Here is a 20,797-nt window from a genome sequence, read left to right on the forward strand (position 1 = left end):
TTTTATTTTATTTTATTTTATTTTATTTTATTTTATTTTATTTTATTTTATGTTTGAGAGAGACTGAGTGAACAGGAAGGAGTAGGAGAAGGGGCAGAGGAAGAGGGAAAGAGAGAGATTCTTAAGCAGGCTCCGAACCCAGTACAAATCCAAAGCAGGGCTCCATCTCACAATCCTGAGATCATGACCTGAGCCGAAATCAAGAGTCAGACACTTAACTAAGTGAGCCAATCAGGTGCCCCTGGATATTATTATATTAGAAATAATCTTTAATTATCTTTTGGGAGGGAGAAAGCCTTGATACTTAATTGTTTTATGTTGTATTTCTCAGATTGCAGATGAGACTGAACATTGAAAAATTACGTTCAGTGGTCATTTGTATTACTTCTTTTTGCTTTTCCCCTGCATGGCCTAACCTATGCCATTTTTCTATTGAAGTGTTTATCATTTTGTTACTGATTTCTATGAACTCTTAATGTATTAAGGATATTAATTCTTTTACCTCTGTTTCAAATATTTTTTCCTAGTTTGTCATATATTTGGCATATTATTTATGGTGTTATGATCTATTTTTTCTTATTAAAGCCTTAAAATATTACATAGAAAAACTCAAACTTTTATTTCTTTTTTAGGTATAATGTTTAGGAAGGCCTTATCTACTCTAAGACTGTACTTTCAAAGTTTCTTTTTTTTTTAAATGTAAACCTTAATCTATTTGAAATATATTTGCCTACTTTGAGGAAAGGATCTGTATTTATTTTCAAATTCCCAGTACCATTATTAAAATTCCAAATAGTATTTTTTACATAATGAAATACTTCAAATGTCTCTTGGTCATATTGGAGATTTTATAAGGAGGGTATGGAAAAATAGAGGGCAGTAAGATTTATTTTTGTGCTTTGTAAAGAGAATGATGGGACTAGGAAGAATAGATGAAAGAGGCATTGGTAGAGAAATATTAATAGTGTTTATTTGGAAGAACTTGAAGGGCAGAGGAAGTCTTGTTAGGAAAAAATTAATGTGCTCATAGCAGCAACTCTTTTGTGAGAAACAGTATAGTAGTCAAGATGGTAAGGTGACTAGGGACAGGAAAAAAAACAAGAATTCCAGAGGCATTGAGTGAAAGGATGGGATTCTTGACAAAGGCTTAAATAATTGGAAAAAGGAAAAGGGAGGGGTTGATATTAAAGACCATGACTGATAGGAAGCTAGTGCCCCACCATGAGAAAAGGAAGTAATGCTGAGTTGGAATCCAAAGAGAATGACCAAGAGTTCAGTTTTGACCATGCTATCTTTCTATGGCAAGAATGTTTCTATATATGGCCTCATGTGAAGAATTCTTGGATAGTGAATATTATTCCTGAATGACACTATGGTTTTTCAAGTTGTGAAAATAAAAGGGGTGAAAACAATAGAGTATTATACATTGCGACAATACTGTGACCACGAAATAAGAAACATTTTTTTAAGCAACTGCAATGTGAAAGGCACTGTGCTTTGAGAGAAATGGCTTCCTTGCCTAAGGACAATGCAATTGGGTAAATACATATAAAATAACTATAGTTTAGGCAAAATATGTTAAGTACAATAAGTTATAAACAAAAGTGCTAAAGGTGCTTGGACTGGGGAGAAATTTTTACTCGGGTGTTAGGTTAGGTTTTATTCAATGGTATCTTTTATGATATAATGTTTAACAATTATATTGAGTCATTGTACCTCACGCAAGGACAACTATAATCTGTTATTTTAAGTTTAGAGGAAGTTTCATCAGACTCCTCCATTAAATTCCAAAATTTGAGAGCTGGGAACAATCATAGAAATCATGTAGGCCAACTCCCATCATGATGAGAGTATTCTAATCTCTGGTGATGTTTTCTCATTGTACCATGCATCACTAACATTGTAAGTTACAAATCAAATGTCTGGTGGCACCTGGATAATTCCAATACTTAATACTTGCTTGTTTCATTGCCACAGTTTCAGTTGCTGTACTTTCAGAGATGTTTATTACATTCATTTTTTTTTTCAATTTAGAAAAATCTCAACTGTAATATGTCTAGGGCATAGAGGCTTATACTTAATATTAGTTTTACTTTCCAATTAGCTGAAGAATGAGCAGATTTTCTTTTTTTTTAATCAACTTAATGTTTAGCAATTTTTTCTAATACCTATTTTAAAGTCTAACAAAGTTCTAATATCTTAGTAAGTAATTAATAGGTTACATATTTGAATCTCTCTTTGAGTAAAGATGTTATTGTGAGATTATGAAGATTTTTAAAAATTTTTGCTATGTTACATTTATGAGAAGGGTTGATAATTAGATGCTTGACACTAGGACAAAGGCTGGAAAATCTATCTCTCTCTTTTAATCCAAACATCTAATATCAGTTTATTTTCATATGTTCTGCCATTTCCCTTTAAGTTAAAAAGCAGAAATAATATTCTGCTTTTATGCTCGGTTCTTTCTTCAAACATATTCTGGTTAACCTCGGTTTGGGGACAATATTTTATAGTGTCTCTCTTGTTCCCTGCCCCCAATAATATTCTTATTTGTCCTGTTAATGTACAGACACTATGGGTCAAGATTACACAGTCTGCACCACACCACTCTTATTTCAGACACTCAAGCATGAATTCCGCAAGTTGTTAATGTCTAATGGATATGAAGACACTTGTGAGGATGCAGACAATATGATCACTAGATGTTGGGAAGAGCTCAGAAAGAAGCATTCCCAGTATTGTTCAGACTATAACAATTCAGCTGTTGACATTTCCAGAGAGAATTTTTGTGTTCATATTTTTACCACCAAATCGAGAGGAGGAAGTAGGGAGAAGGTCATCAGAGGGTCAAATACAATGGGAAGAGTGAAGGTGAAAGAAGCCGTATGTCTTAAACTGGACAGAGGAATAGGGAAAATGAGATGAGTAGATGCAGTGGCAGAATTGCAAAACTATTTAAATAACTCGGGTGTGATTTAATCCTTTAGAGAGACATGGGAAGGGATGATTTGGTGAGCAATAAAAACGCAACAGGGACTGAAATCAGAGTTCAAGTCAGAAGGGAAAATGGGAGGGTGGTTAATACTTTTACTTTCATACACTCCAAATTAAATGCTAGACTGATACATCTAGACTAAGAGACGGTTGGCAATTAAAGAGAGGACAAAGAATAAAAAGGCAGAGGTGGACCTGACCTTGTGCAGGAAAGAACAGCAACACCTCCTGAATCATTGCTCTTACTCTGGGCACCTGTGTTTAATTTGAAGGCCTCCATCCCTCTTACATTAATGAGACCTAATGAGATCATGGCTGGAGGTGGTATGACTGGACTTTTCGTGGCTGAGTTGTACACATTTCTGTTTTATCCCCTAATCTTGGTGATGAAATCACTGTTGCAAATTGAATCAGAGTTTCACTATGGCTGGCATGCAAGTTATTGTTCTCAGTACACATTTTCCTCTTTACCAAAAATGGTACTAACAACTTGGGATCATGTTCATCTGTGGAAAACAAAATGGAAAGAATATGAAAATCACTTTAAATCTCCTCTGGAAAATGACTTAGAAAAAAAAATTAATATCAGATTCTCAGGATTAAATTATCATTCTTTAAGTGAATTTTAGGTTGAAATTCTTAGGTTTTGGAAAGATGTATTCTAAGTTTGGGAAACTGGCTAATTACAATATTTATAAATGCTGATTTCCCTCTATAGATAAAGAAAATACAAATAATAGTGAACAAAGGCCGTTGTTGCTTATTTGGCTAACCACAGGCTCAAATACGGAAGCTAGTATTCTGACTTCACTAAGGTATTATCTCCCACATACAAAACTGGCACAATTAACTAAGCGCACAGAAATTGTGAGAAATTTGCTCTTAAGCTTTCATACTCTTCTGTCTGAAGAGTCTCTTACCTAAGAGTATGAGCATATCCATGGAGGGTAGTTGCATAATTTATAATCATGGATTGAAGAAAATGACTTGTGACATCATGCTTGTGACCTAGATCCTACTATTTAGCAGAGTTAAAAATGAAATTCAGTGGAGACAGTAACTGCTGGGGGATCTAGTTCTACTTTCCACATTGCTCTTTTCATGATTTTAGAGAACCATTTTCCTCACACTAATCTTACTTCCTCTTCTATAAAACAAAGTGCGATGCCTTGAATATAGTCGGCTTTCAGCGCAGCTTTATGAAATTAAATATAATAATATATCAATCAGGACTGTGGTTGGAAGTAACACAACTTCAACTTCAGCTACTTTCTGCACAGAAGAGGGTTTGTTGGTTTACTTAACAAAGCTGAGGGAAGGGCATTGTGGGGGGGGTGTCTCATTTAGGGAATAGCTCCAGGACTCAAACACCATCAGGGCTCTCTACCTCCTCTGTGTTCTCTCACATCAGCTAATTCCACTTGACAGGCCACGTGGCCACCAGCAGCTCTTATATCTTCATGTACTTTTGTGACAAGAAGGGAAAGGCCCCCTTTTGCTCTAATGGAGATAGAAAGATTTTAAAGCCAAATTCTCATTGGACTGATTTGTATCTTGATTCACACCTTTTGACCAAATAATGTGCCCCAGAGAGTGAGTTCTGCAGAAGTTTTACATACATACAGACATGCACACACATATACACACCCTGAAATTACATATATAGGAAAGTTCATTGATGACTTAAGGGAAAAAGAGTGGTTCGCTTGTAAATGTGAAACATGTTCAATTTGTTTTCAGTTTCTTCCCACCTTAGCTGCGTAGAAGCTGTTTTCACGAGTAGAGGGATCAAAACAAGGAACTTCATGTTTTCACAGAGCTGGCTCAGGCTCTGCTCTTGGTGCAGGTGTTCAAAGGCTCCTCCAACTTCAGGATGGATACCTGGGCTCTCTCTTCCCCATAAGCATAGTAAAGGCCTTCTATCTTCTGTAGAGCCTGACATTCATTTCTGAAAATCAAAAAAACCAAATCTCTGGCTTCTTTAATCTGGTTTTAGCACAAAAGCCTTGATTGTAGGAGAACCTGCCTCAATGTGATAATAAATAAAGCTACTGTTTTTTGGTTTTGGATGTCTGACACAACGTTAAAAGCTTCTGGTGGTTTGCTAGAGCAAGCTAGTACTGGCTCCTGAAAGCCCGTTATTAGCATATCTTCTCTTGATATGTTCAGCATGTCAAGGATGTAGGTTGAAATTGGTGGTAGGTATTCACATCACTAAATTGGTAAATGCAAAAAATCAAGACCCCTTCCCTCCCATAAAGAGCCGGTAGTTAAACACTTAACCAGCACGTGACCGGGAGCTTCATATTTATTACTTTACTTAATCCTCGTGACAATCTCATGATTTATATTGCTATCTTCATTTTAAAAATTAATTTAGAAAAGAAGATATCATGTGGTTAAGAACATATATTGTATTACTTGTTTGGACCTGACTTCTGTCTGCTCCAAAACCCACACACTACACTTGGAAGGCAGCTGACAGTGTGTTATCTTTTCCTTAGCAGCTCTCCCATTTGTCATTTGTCACATCAAACAACACTGAAATGTCAGCTCTTTTAAGGAGAGAATGTAGTCCACTGATGAAAGTGCTTTCGCTCAGCTGAAAATCTCTGGCTACACTGAGGAAATGTTTTTCTGTGTTTCTTCCACTTCTTGCTGTAGGTGGTTCATTGGGGATTGGTTGGAGTGTAGCAAGACTTGTGACGGTGGAATGCGCACAAGGGCAGTGCTCTGCATCAGGAAGATTGGACCTTCTGAGGAGGAGACACTGGACTACAGTGGTTGTTTAACACACCGGCCTATCGAAAAAGAGCCCTGCAACAACCAGTCATGTCCACCTCAGTGGGTGGCTTTGGACTGGTCAGAAGTAAGGAAATATGAGGCTGTATGTTTTGAGATCCAAAGCATTTAATATTAGGGACACCTAAGCATGTGAATGCCTTAGAACCAACAAGTAGGGACTCTATTATAACAGTAAATTTGGTCCTGTTATATTTTATTGCTGCTTGTCAGGAAGTAAGGTTTTTTTTTGGGTTAAGGAAATCAGTGAGAAACTAGACATCAATGTGATTAAAAATAAACCTAAAATGAATTTGAAAGAATATAATAGTGAGTACTCACATTAGTGGTTTTTCTCCTTCTTTGCTATTCTTGAGCAGCAAAATAAGCTCAGAATTAGTGATATATCTTTTTCCCCCATGTAATGTTGTAGCCTAACTACATAATTCATACATGTGAACATTTATCAATTTTTAATCACTTATTATATTTCTAAATATGTTTTAATGGCTTCTGTTGCATCTGGGAAAGAAACATGGATTTGAGGGTTATAATATACTAAAAAGTCAAATTCCGATTTTATCATTACCTCTGTTTATATGATCAGTGAGGTAGACCTAAGATAATGTTTTTCTGGCATACATGTGTATAAAAGAGCCTAAAACAATCCAAAGAACTCAGAAAAATGGTCTTAGGAAACATGAGGTAAGGGGTGGTGTTAATTCTTGACTCCTCATTCTGCATGAGACATACATATATAAACACCATACCATTCTCCACATTTCCCAAAGAAGAGTTGGATTCTTCTGTAGTGTTGGTTAATATTAAAAAGAATGGGTACCTGGCTATATAACTAAAGGTCATTCTTCCAATTTAGCAAAACAGGATGCATTTCCTGCTGGAAGCATTGTGGTACTTGCTTTGGGTATTTCCTGTAGACCTCATAAGTTTGTAAAAAAAATAAATAAATAGACAGAAAACATACATTGTTCTTTAGGAACCCCCTGGATGTAACTTTTCCCCCTCTGAATCTTACTACTGGAGTTGCTTTATTTTGCTTGAGGTATGGGCTTAAAAGAGGGACTGTGTTTAAGATGGTACATGGAAATGGGAGATTCTGACCAGTTGTGGTTATCTATGGAATCTGTGGTGGGAATTGGGAGTGTTCTCCCAAGTTTCCTGGCCAAACTCCAACTTCAGTAATTACATCTGCCTACCTAACTTTTGCGTTTCAATCAAATGTAGAGATATTCTTGGTATTATTCACTGAGTGGTTATGGAAAACAGTATGAACTCCTCTGTTCCCTAAAAGTGGGTGGATTTATTCCTAAATTGATTTGGGAGATAAACTCTACTGATAAAGAATAGACATTCTACAGAGTTGTACGTATGTTGGTAATTATTTTACCTGAAATTCAGTGCCCAAAACCCTCATAGACGTTCATAAATAGCTATTGAGAATGATGACAAATTTGTTATTGGAAAAATCATAATGGAAGACCTGACGTCTGTCTTCAACAGTTTTAGGGTTTCAGGTCAAGCCCCTCCTAGTGCTAACTAAACACACTGGAATGGGCACTATGAATAATAGAAAGGAATCCTGTAAGCTTGGGAAAGTAAATGTCCATGAAACAACTAGAGAATAACAAAAGATAGTGTTTAATAAAATGGTGAATTGTGAGGTATAAATGTATAAGTGAATCAGGAAATTAGAGCTGAGAAGGTCAGAATAGACTGAGGTAGGATCAGAAAGCTTTTTAGTTGACTGGAGTTAAACTGAATGATGGAATATGAAATAAGGAAGAGAATAGAGAAGCTGGAGAAGATACTCCTGATGGTGGGATAGAGTTATTTATTCAGTTACTTATTCAGAAAATATTCCTGAAACAACTGAACAGAAACACAAATATTGAATAAAGTAATAATAGATAACAAGAAGGATTGAATACAGACCCTTATACATCATCTTTCTACCAAAAGTGGAAACAAGTAGTTAAGTTCATAAACAGAAACAAGAAATTTCTGCCAACCATGATAACACTAAAATCACATGCACAGATTTCACATTGGTCTCTTGATCTACACTTTTCTATATCATTATATTTTTATTTTAACATAAAACAAATATAATCACCTTGAGAAATGACATATGTATATTTATTGTATATTTCCATTTCAAATACCATTTTAAAGTTTTCTTCTGACATCAGCCTCATAAAGGTTGTAATTACCCTGCTCTTTGAATTTTGATTCCTTTTTGTTTGTTTGTTTCTAGAGAGAGAGAGAGTACGCATGTGTGTGAGCAATGGGGCAGGGAAGGGCAGAGGGAAAGGGAGAGAGAGAATCAGAAGCAGGCTCCACACCTAGTGCAGAGCCCTACGTGGGGCTCCATCTCAGGACCCTGAGATCATGGCCTGAGCCAAAATCAAGAGTCAGACACTTAACCGACTGAGCCACCCAGGCGCCCTTAGAATTCTGATTCTTATCTATCCACTCTCAGAGGTGACTTGCTCAAAAAACTCTGAGAGGCTCTTAGGCTCCCCTAGAGGCTGCCTGAAGAAACATGAATAAGTTAGGTGGGCTTTTAATCACATTTCAGCTACCTTCTTTAAGATAACTAAGTCAGGGGCTTAGTAAGTTAATTAAATTAAATAAATAAAAATTTTTAAAAATTATTTAGAAAAAAAGATAGCCAAGTCAAAGCCTAGGAGAAAGAAGTAGTGCAGAGGCTGTGGTATGCACACATTGGGACTACCGCTTCAAGTAAAGCATTGGCGGCTGCTGTTGTCTCTCCACAGACGATCCAAGAAAACTGTTCAGGGGTAAGCATAGGTCAAGAAATGCTGCCATTATCATCTCAAAGATTCTAGTTGAACACTATCTGTACCATCATCTTTATTCTTTGGATCTTTCTCAGGAAAAAGGAGCTAGGTTTTATGCCATACAGTCTTTCCTATTTATTTTCCAAAGGAGTGGTCCACTCTCACACGTCCATTTCCTTACTTTACTAGGAAGCCCACTTCTTCCCTAGATGGGTTAACAATAAACGAAAGTAAATAACATTAAGTGAAATAAGTGCCTGAGTAGCTATGGAGTCCAAAGTGAGAACAAGGAGCCTGTTCTACCTAGAGGAACGGAATACCTCCCACTAAAGAAAAGAGGAGGTCCTAGCAGCAGAGCAGGGATCATTCGATCTTTTTTAGTTAACTGCTACAAATATTTCACACAATATTCTTTTGACACACCCCTGGAAACTTCCCTCCTTTTTCTGCCCCTTCCCCACTTCCAACTATCAGCTGTCTGAGCTCTGCTAATTACAAGGGTGAGGTTCAACGGGTGAAAACATGTTGCAGCAAGAGGAATGTACCCTTTGACCTTTTCCTTTTCTTTGCCGGCTGCTCTAATATAAAATTTCCATTGTTCCAAAGCCAGGAACCGTTTTTCGTTTTCCCCATCAGTGAAACCCACCCGGTGTTTATGGCAAAAGAAAAAAAAAAAAAAAAGCCAAATTACCTTGGTGGAAAATGGCTCTTCAGCAATCTTTTGTGAAACTAATGAAGCCACGGCTTTCCCATTTCCTATAATCTAGCTTCACTCTTGGGATCACCCATGCTATGTTGGACTTAAATGGTTTTCTCTTTTTGCCCTCTCTTGGCAAATAACTTTTAAAAGCATTGCTGCATATTGTGGATGGACTCCAGCAATCCTAAGCCATTCTTTTGATGTATTGGAATAGTTTCTTTTGACTCCCACAGAGTAACCATTGAAAGAGGTCTGTTTCTTGTACTTACTCTTGGACAAGGGGATGACTGCTGGCATCATACTCAATTGATTTTATAGGACTTACATTCAGGTAGCATTACTTAAGAAGGAATGAGGGGGACGTTGGAAAGGGTGGAAAACCTACCTACAGGGGACTGTGCTTTGTTTTCAAAGACAGTTGTGACATCACCTTGCTTATTCTTAGGTTCTACTCAGGTGCCATAACAAAGTGAATTAAACCTACCTCTCCAGAGAGAACTCAGTCTAACCCCAAAACGTTAACATTTCTATCCTTTACAAGTGAGAGCCAAATTGTTTTCCCTGGTGTGGTTTCAAATACTTTTCTCTGCAAAATATGTTTTTGCTCTTTAATCATTGATTATTAAAGCTAATGCATAAATGCATCTCTCATAAAAATTACCTCCTTTATCCCACTGAGATGAAAACACAAAACAAATGGTCTGATCAGATTTTAAAGTATTGTAAAATTTTGATTATATGAATAAATAGGAAAAATAGGTATTTACCTGCAATGAAGAAAGGTAGTGAGAAATAATTTTGCTAAAGAATGGATTGTCCCCTGAAATAGTATCTTCCACCCAGCTACCTACAATTTATTGTGAGAATGAGTGGAATGGATTTTGATGTTCATAACTATGCTTTCATCTAAAAAAATGAATTTTATTACCAAACTAAGTATTCAATATCTAATTGTTACTAATGAATTTTAGTGTGTGATGAAATATATGTAAAAATTTACCCTTTATGTGGGCAGAACCCAGTGATTATTTCTTAAGAATGCTCTGAAGCATTTATAATTAATACCTATTAATCATATACATAATCATGGCTACCTCTTGCTTTTCTAAAATTTCTTATTTTTTTAGATAGTTAAATAAAACTGAAGCTGTCAGATGGATAAACATATTAATCAGGAGGCTAGAGAGATGAAGTGTAGGCTATATAAAGCACAGGGAAGAAGTAAAACTAAAAAGAAGCTGAGGAACATCTCTGCTTGAACATCTCTGACCTAAGGTCAAAATCATTTGCTGGAGAGCACTCTCCTCGAATGAAGCTGATCTAAGTGGCATCCCTGTGCCTTTACTTTTTTTTTACAAGCAACTTTTAAACACTTGATTTTATAATCTCCCTTAAGAAGTACAATATTTACAGGGAGCAGAGTTGAGACTTTGGCCACAGACATTCAGTATTTGTGGCTAGATCTGTTGGGGTCAGGGCTGGTGTATTTATTCAATCAGAAACTGGCAGAAACGTAGTTTTCAGTCATTCATTATTTTGAGAATCCAGTTGATTATCTCTGTTGCTAGTGTGGTGGGATGGACTATCCTTAGCTTACTTGGTGGTATCCTTAGCTTACTTGGTGGAGTTGGGCTATAATTTTCTAAAAGTATTTTTTGCCTCAGTAGACGTCACTGTATACTCAGTTTTACGTATAATCACACATTGTCCCACAGAGAGTTTATGTCTCTGTACATGTACCTTTCTTTGTTCTGGTAGAAACTTGCTATCTGGATTTATCTGCAAATCCTTCTCAGTGCTTCAGTTTCTCACCTGGGAGTGTGTGTGAAAATAGTACTTCATAAGGTTTCTGTGAGAATCAGGTAGAGTATGACATGCAAAGAACTTAGAACACTGTCTGGGGCTTAATAAATTTTAGTGTTACTTTGTCTTTTTATTCTTCTCCCTATTAATACCAGTGTCACTTGGTTTGGTTTGGTTTGGTTTGGTTTGGTTTGGTTTTGGTTTCCTGGGCACTTCTAGACAAGTGAATGAATGGTCTATCATTGCATTGTCTTGCTCCCCTAACTGTCAACAGGACTTTGCTATAGGCTCTTAACAAAGACTGCTAGATATTACCACATTCTTCAAATAATAGCAGAAGCTTCTTGCTACTGGAAAAAGATATTCAAATAAGCAAACGGCATATGTCCCCAGCTTTAATATACATATATATGCTTTTAAAATGGTAAGGGAGAGGAGAGTGGTACAAGTGTATTTATTAATAAATGTTGCCAATATGGAGAACTAATCATAGCTTAAAATACTAAAATTGAATTTCCTATCTATCCTATGTGTTTTTGCCTCTCTCCCTAAAGTCAGAAATACTCTTCTTTTTGTACTTTATCTCAATTTATTTTTTTAATAATTAGTTAATTCGTCTTCTGTGTTCTCATGACTTTGTTTCTGCTGATGCTAGGAGCTATCATGTGGATCAGAAGGCCTAGGATTTAGTTCCTGCTCTACCATTTGCTGTTTCCCCTTAAGTTGCTTAAGCTTTCCTTATCTGTAACTGTTCACAAAAACTTGTATGAGAATAATGTATTTGAAAGTGTTTTGTAAACTGTGAAGGTCATGAAATGTAAGGTAGTAGTGTTATTATTGATGATAATAGTAAGCATTAAGAAAGTGACAGAAATCCTCTAAGGCTTTGGCTTCTAACACTGGTGGATGGTAGAGAAGACTTGGTGCAAAGTCAGGAGGACTAAACACGAATGGGGCAAGCTCAAGAGACTGGAATCAGGGCTTTATTCATTCTACAGAACACATGATTGTGGGATATGATTGCATGTCTTGGTTTCTTGAAATATAAACTGTTGGGATTGTTGTGATGGTTACATGAGATAATAATTGCAAAGTACATAGTGTAATGTGTAACATCCTGGAGACAGTAGGAGTTAGCACTGGGTCTGCCATTTAATAGCTGCATGACTTTCTACCACTTACTCTAGACCATTCCCTCATTTTAAAAACAGAGTAATAATTGCCATCTGACAGGATTTTTGTGAAGACTATGTAAATTATAGCACTTAGCATGACACTTGGTATATACTATGTTTATTAAATGGTAGCTGCTATTGTCATTATTTTTAGTAGTGGTTAACTAACAGAAGTGACAGCAGCATTGGCGTGTGTGGCACTGGGCTTGCACTGGAAAATACCGCACATTAGTGTGGAGAGATGAATCTGAAGAGGTAAGCGTAGCCTTCCTATCAGGGTATCATAAGCATATTTAGAGTTTGAATTTTTATCTTGAAGACAATAGCAAGCCATTGAAGGATTTTTTTTATTTAATCACAAGAGCATATGATTGGATTTATGCTTTGGAGAGTGAACTGAGGTAAAAGCAAGAAACAGGAAACCTGTTAGAAAGCCAGTGCAGTATTACATGAAGGAAATGACGTTTGTCTGAATTAAGGTTAGTGGCAGTGGAGACAGAGAGAAATCAGCAGATGTGAGAGAGATGTAGCCGCTCCACACAGCAGGAAGTCTGCTTGAGGATTCTCTCTCCCACTCCCTCTGCCCCTCCCCCCTGCTTCTTCTCTCCCCTCTCTCCCTAATAAATCAATCAATCAATCTATCTATCTTTTTAAAAAACTGAGCTCCTGGAAAGTAGAGATCATCTTAATCATTTTTATATCCCCTTCTCCTCAGTCTAGTGTAGTTCTTGCAATAGATCTGAAAAGTTTCTTTTTTTTCTTTTTTTTTTTTTTTGAATGAAAGGTATAGAAACAGGGTTTCAAGATGTTATGGGTAAGGTTGTCACTTGACTGAGAGGAAGAACAGATTTTAAGGAAGGGTTCAGATGTGCAGGGGAGAAAGTTGGAAACTTTAGTCAGTCACCATGTTTAATAGGTGACTCTAGAAAGATAACATCCCAATTAACCTGGAGAAGAGGTAAATAATAGACTTTGTGACATAGGAAGAAGCATCTTTTCCTCAGTATGAAGATCTGACTGGTCCAACTAAAGATAGTCAAATTCATTATGTTTAGGGAAATTCATTATGGATGGGGGAAAGTCCAGGGATTTTCTGTGCAATAAACCTTCACCAGTGGCCATGTAGTCTTAGTCACCACACTCTAAAAAAACACACCTCAGTCAACCCCTAGCTTGCTTCACAAAGACGAGTTTTCATGGACTACGAATAACATAAGGATTCTTTTCAGAAGACTACACCCAGAAAGTAGGAAACCAAGGATTCCACATTCCAAAAATTAGGAGAATCTTATCACAGCTGAATGTGGCCAAGGATAGGGAGGAATCGAGGAATAAACCTACCCACAATAAAAGAAGAAAATAAGTTAGCCAAGAAAAGCAAACTTTCGTTTAGCTTTTAAAGTCCTTAGGGGAAAAGATAAAAGTACTACTTCTTAAAAAGTTAAGGAATTTTCATATCTGAAAGACTTTGCCCGGAATTTAGTGTATATGCATATTGTATACCCAAACACATTTACTTCAAGAAAGACTTTCCTCCAATTTTCCTCTATCTTTAGAATGCCATTATTCATTAGTATTTGTTTCATTTCCAGTGCACTCCCAAATGTGGTCCAGGATTCAAGCATCGGATTGTTCTGTGCAAGAGCAGTGACCTCTCTAAAACATTCCCAGCTGCACAGTGTCCAGAAGAGAGCAAACCCCCTGTCCGTATCCGCTGCAGTTTGGGCCGCTGCCCTCCTCCTCGCTGGGTGACTGGAGACTGGGGCCAGGTAAGGCAGTTGAGCTGGGGGGTCCTGCTGAAGCAGCACCTTGAGACCCTTGAGTTTCCTGATTGGGTTGTTATGAGGGCTCAAGAGATGAGTAACACCACTAAGAAATATAGGTATGAGATACACGTATGAAAAAATGCACATGCAGCGGCCGCCACACATAGACCCACTTAGCTGTGTCTCTCCCACACCCACACACATCCTACTTCTGCCTACTTCTTGGATCTTAACACTTTAACTTAAAATGGAAAGAGAAGTTTTCTATATGGCCAGATATTTGAGCAAGCCAACAAAAATTCGGATTCTAGTCCCATCTCTCAACTACTTCAAAAACAAATCAGTTAACACCAGTGTCTTAACTTTTCTACTTGCAAAGTAGCTCCTCTTAACTTCACAGAAAAGGTATCGGAGTTAGGTTGATAACATGATGGACAGTCTTTGCAATATTATTAATATTTATTCTTCAATGGGTTTATCTGATGGGCATCATGAATTGAGAAGCCAGTATATAGAGCTTTTCATATGTATTTTTATTAGACTCATTTTATGTTCCAATTTACATTTTTTTCTTTCTTTATTCTCACTTACTTTTAAATTGGGTTATCTTGCAGAAGGCCACCTTAATTCCTTTTAAAGCAAATTGGCATATCTGAATACAAGGAAAATTGAGTAGTATTCTTTTGAATGTTGAAAAGGAAGTCTATTAGGTTACATTAAAAAATAATGCTCCAGAAAGTAAATTTCTAGACAGTTATTGCCCCTTTCCTGTGGTCTTACAATTAACCTTGTAGCTAGTTGTTTCCTAAAATCTGAGACCTAAATAAATCATGGCACATAACCATACCTATGATTTGTGTGTGCTCTGGACTGGACCTGCCATTACTTCTTAAAAATGGCATTGTATAGAAGTAGTTAGCAAAATTCTGGCCAAACTTCAGTATTTCTAGAGTATAGCAGTATCTACAGACCTCTTTCGTTACATTTGGGAGAGGGCAAAAGATTTTCAGTCTCCATTAAGGCAAATAAATATACTTGCTCTGTGCTTAGTCAGCCCTCTGGGTAAAAAAAAAAAGTATGATCATAAAATAGTTGACATTTGCATTTGTATAACAAATAATAATTTGCATTTGTATAGCAGTATTTAATTTATAAAATACTTAAGTGGAATACACATGATAAGGTAGGCATTATAAGCAATTATGTGTGTCACTGTGGAAGTGTAACGGTTTCATAATATGAAATTGATAAGCTATTAAAGAATCAGTACAGACATGCTATCATAATTTTTATTTAAACCAGGTAAACATTTCCTTCCTTACATATTCTTTGTTGCAATGCACTATTACATAAAGGTCAGTTGAAAGTTTTTGCATGTTAGTGATTTTGCCACATTTACAATAATCAATTTCAGATTATTCTTTTAAATATTGTCAAGTCCTTTTCTTCTCATCTATATTTTAAATTCAGTTTCCTAAAACTAAAATTAACTGGTAAAAATACATTCTCAAGGATGCTTTAATCCATTTTTATGGTCCATTTGTTTTGTCATTTTGTATTTAAACATTTCTTTGATGAATGTGTCTGTGAATATCCTTGCAAGTCCTATAAGTGATTTGAGAGTTTTTACAAATAAATTCAATAGGACCTCAGTTTGTTTACCTTGTAAACATCACCATCACCAACAACATCTTGGCACTGGCTAGCTCATCTCCTTGATCCCAAATCTCACAGGCTTTGCTGGCATTCTGGGTGGCAGGCCCAAAAGGGCAGACCCAGCTTCATTCTTCAGCCTGGACAGCTGATTAGTCCCAGCTGAAACTAAGTCACTCTGAGAATAACTTCAGTTCTGAAGTAAATGAATTCCTGAGTAGATGAAAAAGGAGACGGAGACATGCTACTTGGTTCACATTTGTGTGACTGACAGTACCTTAGAAAACTCAAGGTACTAATTTAAGCTCTTTTTTTTTAAACTGGCCCCCATCACCAGCCTGCACAGCCATCACTGCTGTCACCCTGAACTCACATTTTGATCAGATTCACAGCGCTCCAGTAGACCATCAGATTGTTTGCCAATAGGCCTATAATAAATAGGGAGCGCAAGTGATGTCCAGCCCTAGGATCTCTAATTATTCTACCTCATCCTGAGGGTTTTCTTATTATACTCCTGTGACGGTTCACTTGCTTGGAACTGTTAGAAAAATAGCCCAAGAAATCTCTTGTTTCTTGGGAACTATGTTGCTTCCATTTTCTAGGGTAATCACATGATCTGTGAATTTCCAAACCAATTCTAGAGGAGAATGACTTAATCATACACCTCTCCAAGATGAACTTCATATGGACTTTAAAAGCTAATATATATGGTATTTGAAAAGATATAGTATCTTTTTACCTCCTGAAAATTTTTGAGATCAGTATTTTGTTTCTCTGTGTGTCTTTGGGTTTAGTGTTCTGCTCAGTGTGGCCTTGGCCAGCAGATGAGGACTGTGCAGTGTCTCTCCTACACTGGACAGGCGTCTGGGGACTGTCCAGAAACTGTTCGGCCTCCATCAATGCAGCAGTGTGAAAGCAAATGTGACAGTACCCCCATTTCCAGTACTGAAGGTGAGTTTCCCATGGAGAAAGGGCCTGCGGTCTCTAGTGACTCACCTGTACTGGTTCCCAGGGTTTGAAGAGCCCCATAAAGCCACCGTTGTAGTATAGTTTGTATAGAGCATTTGCGAAAGCTGCATGTTTACTGGATATGCGATAAGGAAACCTACATTTTTTCCCTGACTCTGACACTAACTATATGACCTTGTTAAGTCACTTAACCTTTCTGGAGCTAAGTTTGCTTATCTATACAATGAGAGTTTGGAGTGGGTAACCTCTAAGGTCACATCCAACCTAGCATTCTATGTTCAACTTGTGCCAAAATATAGAGATGTTTTCTAATGAACCACAGTTTGAAGTGAAAACTTCCTTCTTTTTGGATATGACAATGGATCTCTATCATCCTGAAGATTAAAATTCGTGCTTATTGTACATATAAGTAAAGCATATGTTTGAAACTATTTGTGTTTCAAGGGCTAATTTTCTCATTGTAGAAAAGAAGAAAAAGATAATTACATAGCTGTTTATAGAGGAAGACAAAGGTCTTTGGGCTCTGAAATTTTTCTTTCTTATGTATTGGGAAATCTGTTTATTAATAGCAGATGCCAGCCCAAATTCTGAATTTTCTTATATCTTATTTCAATAAATATATTTTATTTATTCACTTAGGCATTCATTTAAAATTTCCTGAATGCTACTATGTAAGAGGCACTCTAATGAAACCATGGGAAGTATAGAGACAAATATGGCATAGTCAGGAAATTCAGACTGCCTAGTCATATGAAAATAGAGGCATGCTCAAATACAGCACAAGAAGCTACTAATTTAAATTATGTAGGAAACTCAGTTATAGGGCTCTGCTTAAAACAAAAGTAGAGAACTATCCTGAACATAATCCGTTAATATTTTTCAAATGAAAATTATGTGCTCATGAACCTATTAAGAAGAGATCTGTTCATTTTGACCAAAAGTATCCAGTTTAAAGGATTTTTTTAAAAAATTGCATTCACTATTTTAAAATGTTTCCTTAGGAATTTTATTTTAGGAAGAACAATTGTCTTGTATGACAGGATGCAGAGAACTTGCGTCTTTGCAAATGTACTGGTTTTTGTATCTGAGCCTCAACACAATATCCTTACTGTATAATTTACTCTTTCAGATAAATATAGCCTTATCCTACATCAATTCAAATCACAATTTTAATTTGCAAAATTTCTGGCTCTGATGTCATCTACTTTTTTGTCCCTTTGATAAGGGACATTCTAGAAATCTAGCTTTTCTTCTCTTGAGAAGGACTCAAAATCCATGACAAACCAAAGTATTTTCCTAGCAAAACAATCTCTTTTAAATGATCTAAATAAAAATATTTCTCTTGTATAAGACCAGCAAACAACTTTATCCATTATAAATTATTAGGAATCAATCACATGGGTTTGGAGGTCCATTTTTCTTTCTGAGTTGGAAGATAAAAGGTTGAGGTGGAAAAGAGGATATAACTATCATATTAAATTACTTTGTGTTGGGTATTGTGGTAGGCCCTTTATATTTATTATCTGCTTTATATGTTTCATATACATAAATATCTGTGTGTGTGTGCGTGCATACACATGCATGTTATAATTATGACAAGAACCTTCCAAGAGTTGGTATTACTGATGAGGAAATTGAGGCACAGAGAATGATAGTGACTTGCCCAAATTATAAGACTAGGAAGTAGCAGACTCAGTATTTGAATCCAGATTTGGCAGAGCCCAAGGACATGTCAGTTTCAAGTACATTTTTATGCTATTCTTAATTCACTTTTTAAGGTGGGTATTTTAACATGAAAACAGAGCTTCTGGTTATAAAGTAGCAACACTTCTAGCTTGACCATCATCCTGAGTCAATAGATTCAGGCTCAATCATTGCTGAAATAACTGGCTTTTTAACATGCCCACAGCAATATGTATGTTGAAATTATGTTTATAGCTTCATCTTAGGCATTTTAGTAATTTCCCCAAAAGCTTTTCTCTAGTAGTTAAATATCATACAAAAGCTTCACAGCTGGAGATGCAAAGTTTTCAGGGTGGGCAAAATATACAACTGGACTTACTTCCGCCTTAAAGAAATTCTCTTAAAATGGTGTTAATCTGAGGTTTCTTGAATTATTTGGAGAAACACCTCATGGTCATTTAATCTGCCTGGCCAAATTACTTTTTATTAATATTAATTTGAAATAAGCAATTAAGGGGCGCCTGGGTGGCACAGCGGTTAAGCGTCTGCCTTCGGCTCAGGGCGTGATCCTGGCGTTACGGGATCGAGCCCCACATCAGGCTCTTCCGCTATGAGCCTGCTTCCTTATCTCCCACACCCCCTGCTTGTGTTCCCTCTCTCGCTGGCTGTCTCTATCTCTGTCGAATAAATAAATAAAATCTTTAAAAAAATGAAATAAGCAATTAAGATAGTATTTTTAGCCTTCTTAGTAAAGGAGGAAACTTTTAGGAAATTGTTAATCCTGCAAAATATGACTAATCTTAGAACTATTATTCCGTAAAGCTGCTGAATCATTGAAAAGAAAGATGATCGCTCTTACAAAATTAGATTTAAAGTGGGTATGTCTGTCATAACTTGTTTTGTGTTCTCTTTGGCTTTGCAATAGCATATATTGAATACATTTAAATACCTGAAACTATCAGTTCATTTCATCAGCAGCTAATTATTGAATGCTTGTTGTGGCCAGCTTTGGCCATTCATTATGGAAAATTCAAGTGCATTTATCAGTTCATAGTCTTACAGGGAAGAAAAAAAAAAAAAAAAAAAAAAAAAAAAGGAAGGTAGAAGGTGTTATGTGGAGCAGTTGACATAGTGCTAAGAGAGTTGAAATGGAAGACCATGACTTTAATTTTTTAGATCAAGGCAAGCTTCATAGACTAAAGTGGTCTGTGAACCAGCTGTAATGTGTAGTTGGAAAAATAACCCAGTGTGTGCTCTGGGAAAAGAGGATAAAATGGTTGAATTAAATCATAAGTTATCATTCATAAAGATATGAAATGGGCAGATAACATGGATTTCAAAAGAGGTTCTTGCATGAAATTAATATGAGTGATCTAATATGACTTCTGGGGGGCGCCTGGGGGGCTCGGTCAGTTAAGCATCTGCTTTCGGTTCAGTCATGATCCTGGGATTCTGGGATGGAGCCCCACATTGGGTCCCTGCTCAGCAGGGAGCTTACTTCTTCCTCTCTCTCTGCCTTTCCTTCCTTCCTTTTTTAAAAAAATTTTTATTATGTTATGTTAGTCACCATACAGTACATCCTTATCTGCCCTTCCTTCCTGCTCATGCTTGTTCTCTCTCTCAAATAAATAAAATCGTTTTAATAAATAAATAAATAAGACTTCTGGAAATCAGATCAGAGAGAGAAGAAGTGCCTCTTACTAAGGGAGAGTTGGGAGAGAAGTCTGGCAGTGGGGAAAGGAGTAGGCTCTGGTTATTGCAGGAGAGTAGAAGAGGACCCCTTCTTCCCCAGCAGAATCAGGTTCTCTTGACTGTTAGTGGGAGGCTGCTAAGAAACTATTTCAGCTCTACCCCAAGATAGAGTTGGACTAAGGGAGATCCCTTAGCATCTAAAATATAGTTTTTCAGTGGGGTCTCTATGGGTGAAAGGGATAGAATCTTGAGAATTGTTTTAACAGCCACAGTTTAGGAATTGGTTCCCATTCTAACATTTTATTATGAAAATAATAAAAAGTTTCAAACATAACAGCAAAGTTGAAAGAATTATACAATGAACACCCACCACCTGGATTCCAGCATTAATATTTTCCTGAGCTTGATTTATCACATATATATCTATCTGTCCATCCCTCAAGGTAATAGTTTTTCAATAATGTGCTCCATTCACCCAACCATTATTATTTACTTAGTAAACATTACTGATTATGTGCCAGCCACTGAGACTATGAAAGAAATATGACAAGGTCCTTTTCCTCAAACGGAGCACAGTTTATTGGGAGTGGCAACAAATAACTTTCACAATATGGGCAGTACTCTAACAGAGTAGAAAGAAGTTATAATGAGTACACAGAGGAGGGGGTAATCAGCAGAAGCATCATGGAGAATTCAGGCTTGAGTGGGGCACTGGAAGGTATGAAACAATTTGCCAAGAAGACATGGAGATGCTGGGCA

The 20,797-nt window shown here is 36.7% G+C and overlaps 1 protein-coding gene across 1 annotated transcript in view; it reads left to right on the forward strand.

The window, feature by feature from the left end:
* Positions 1-20,797, forward strand: part of LOC103663878 (A disintegrin and metalloproteinase with thrombospondin motifs 6) — a 175,439-nt gene that overhangs the window by 143,472 nt on the left and 11,170 nt on the right. The window contains exons 15-17 of the mRNA XM_040622694.1: positions 5,659-5,863; positions 13,868-14,044; positions 16,489-16,645. Coding sequence (XP_040478628.1) covers positions 5,659-5,863; positions 13,868-14,044; positions 16,489-16,645 — 539 coding nt within the window. The remainder of the gene's footprint in view (positions 1-5,658; positions 5,864-13,867; positions 14,045-16,488; positions 16,646-20,797) is intronic.

The sequence above is a fragment of the Ursus maritimus genome, unplaced genomic scaffold, assembly GCF_017311325.1.
Source record: "Ursus maritimus isolate PB19 unplaced genomic scaffold, ASM1731132v1 scaffold_5, whole genome shotgun sequence".
NCBI classification, from domain to species: domain Eukaryota; kingdom Metazoa; phylum Chordata; class Mammalia; order Carnivora; family Ursidae; genus Ursus; species Ursus maritimus.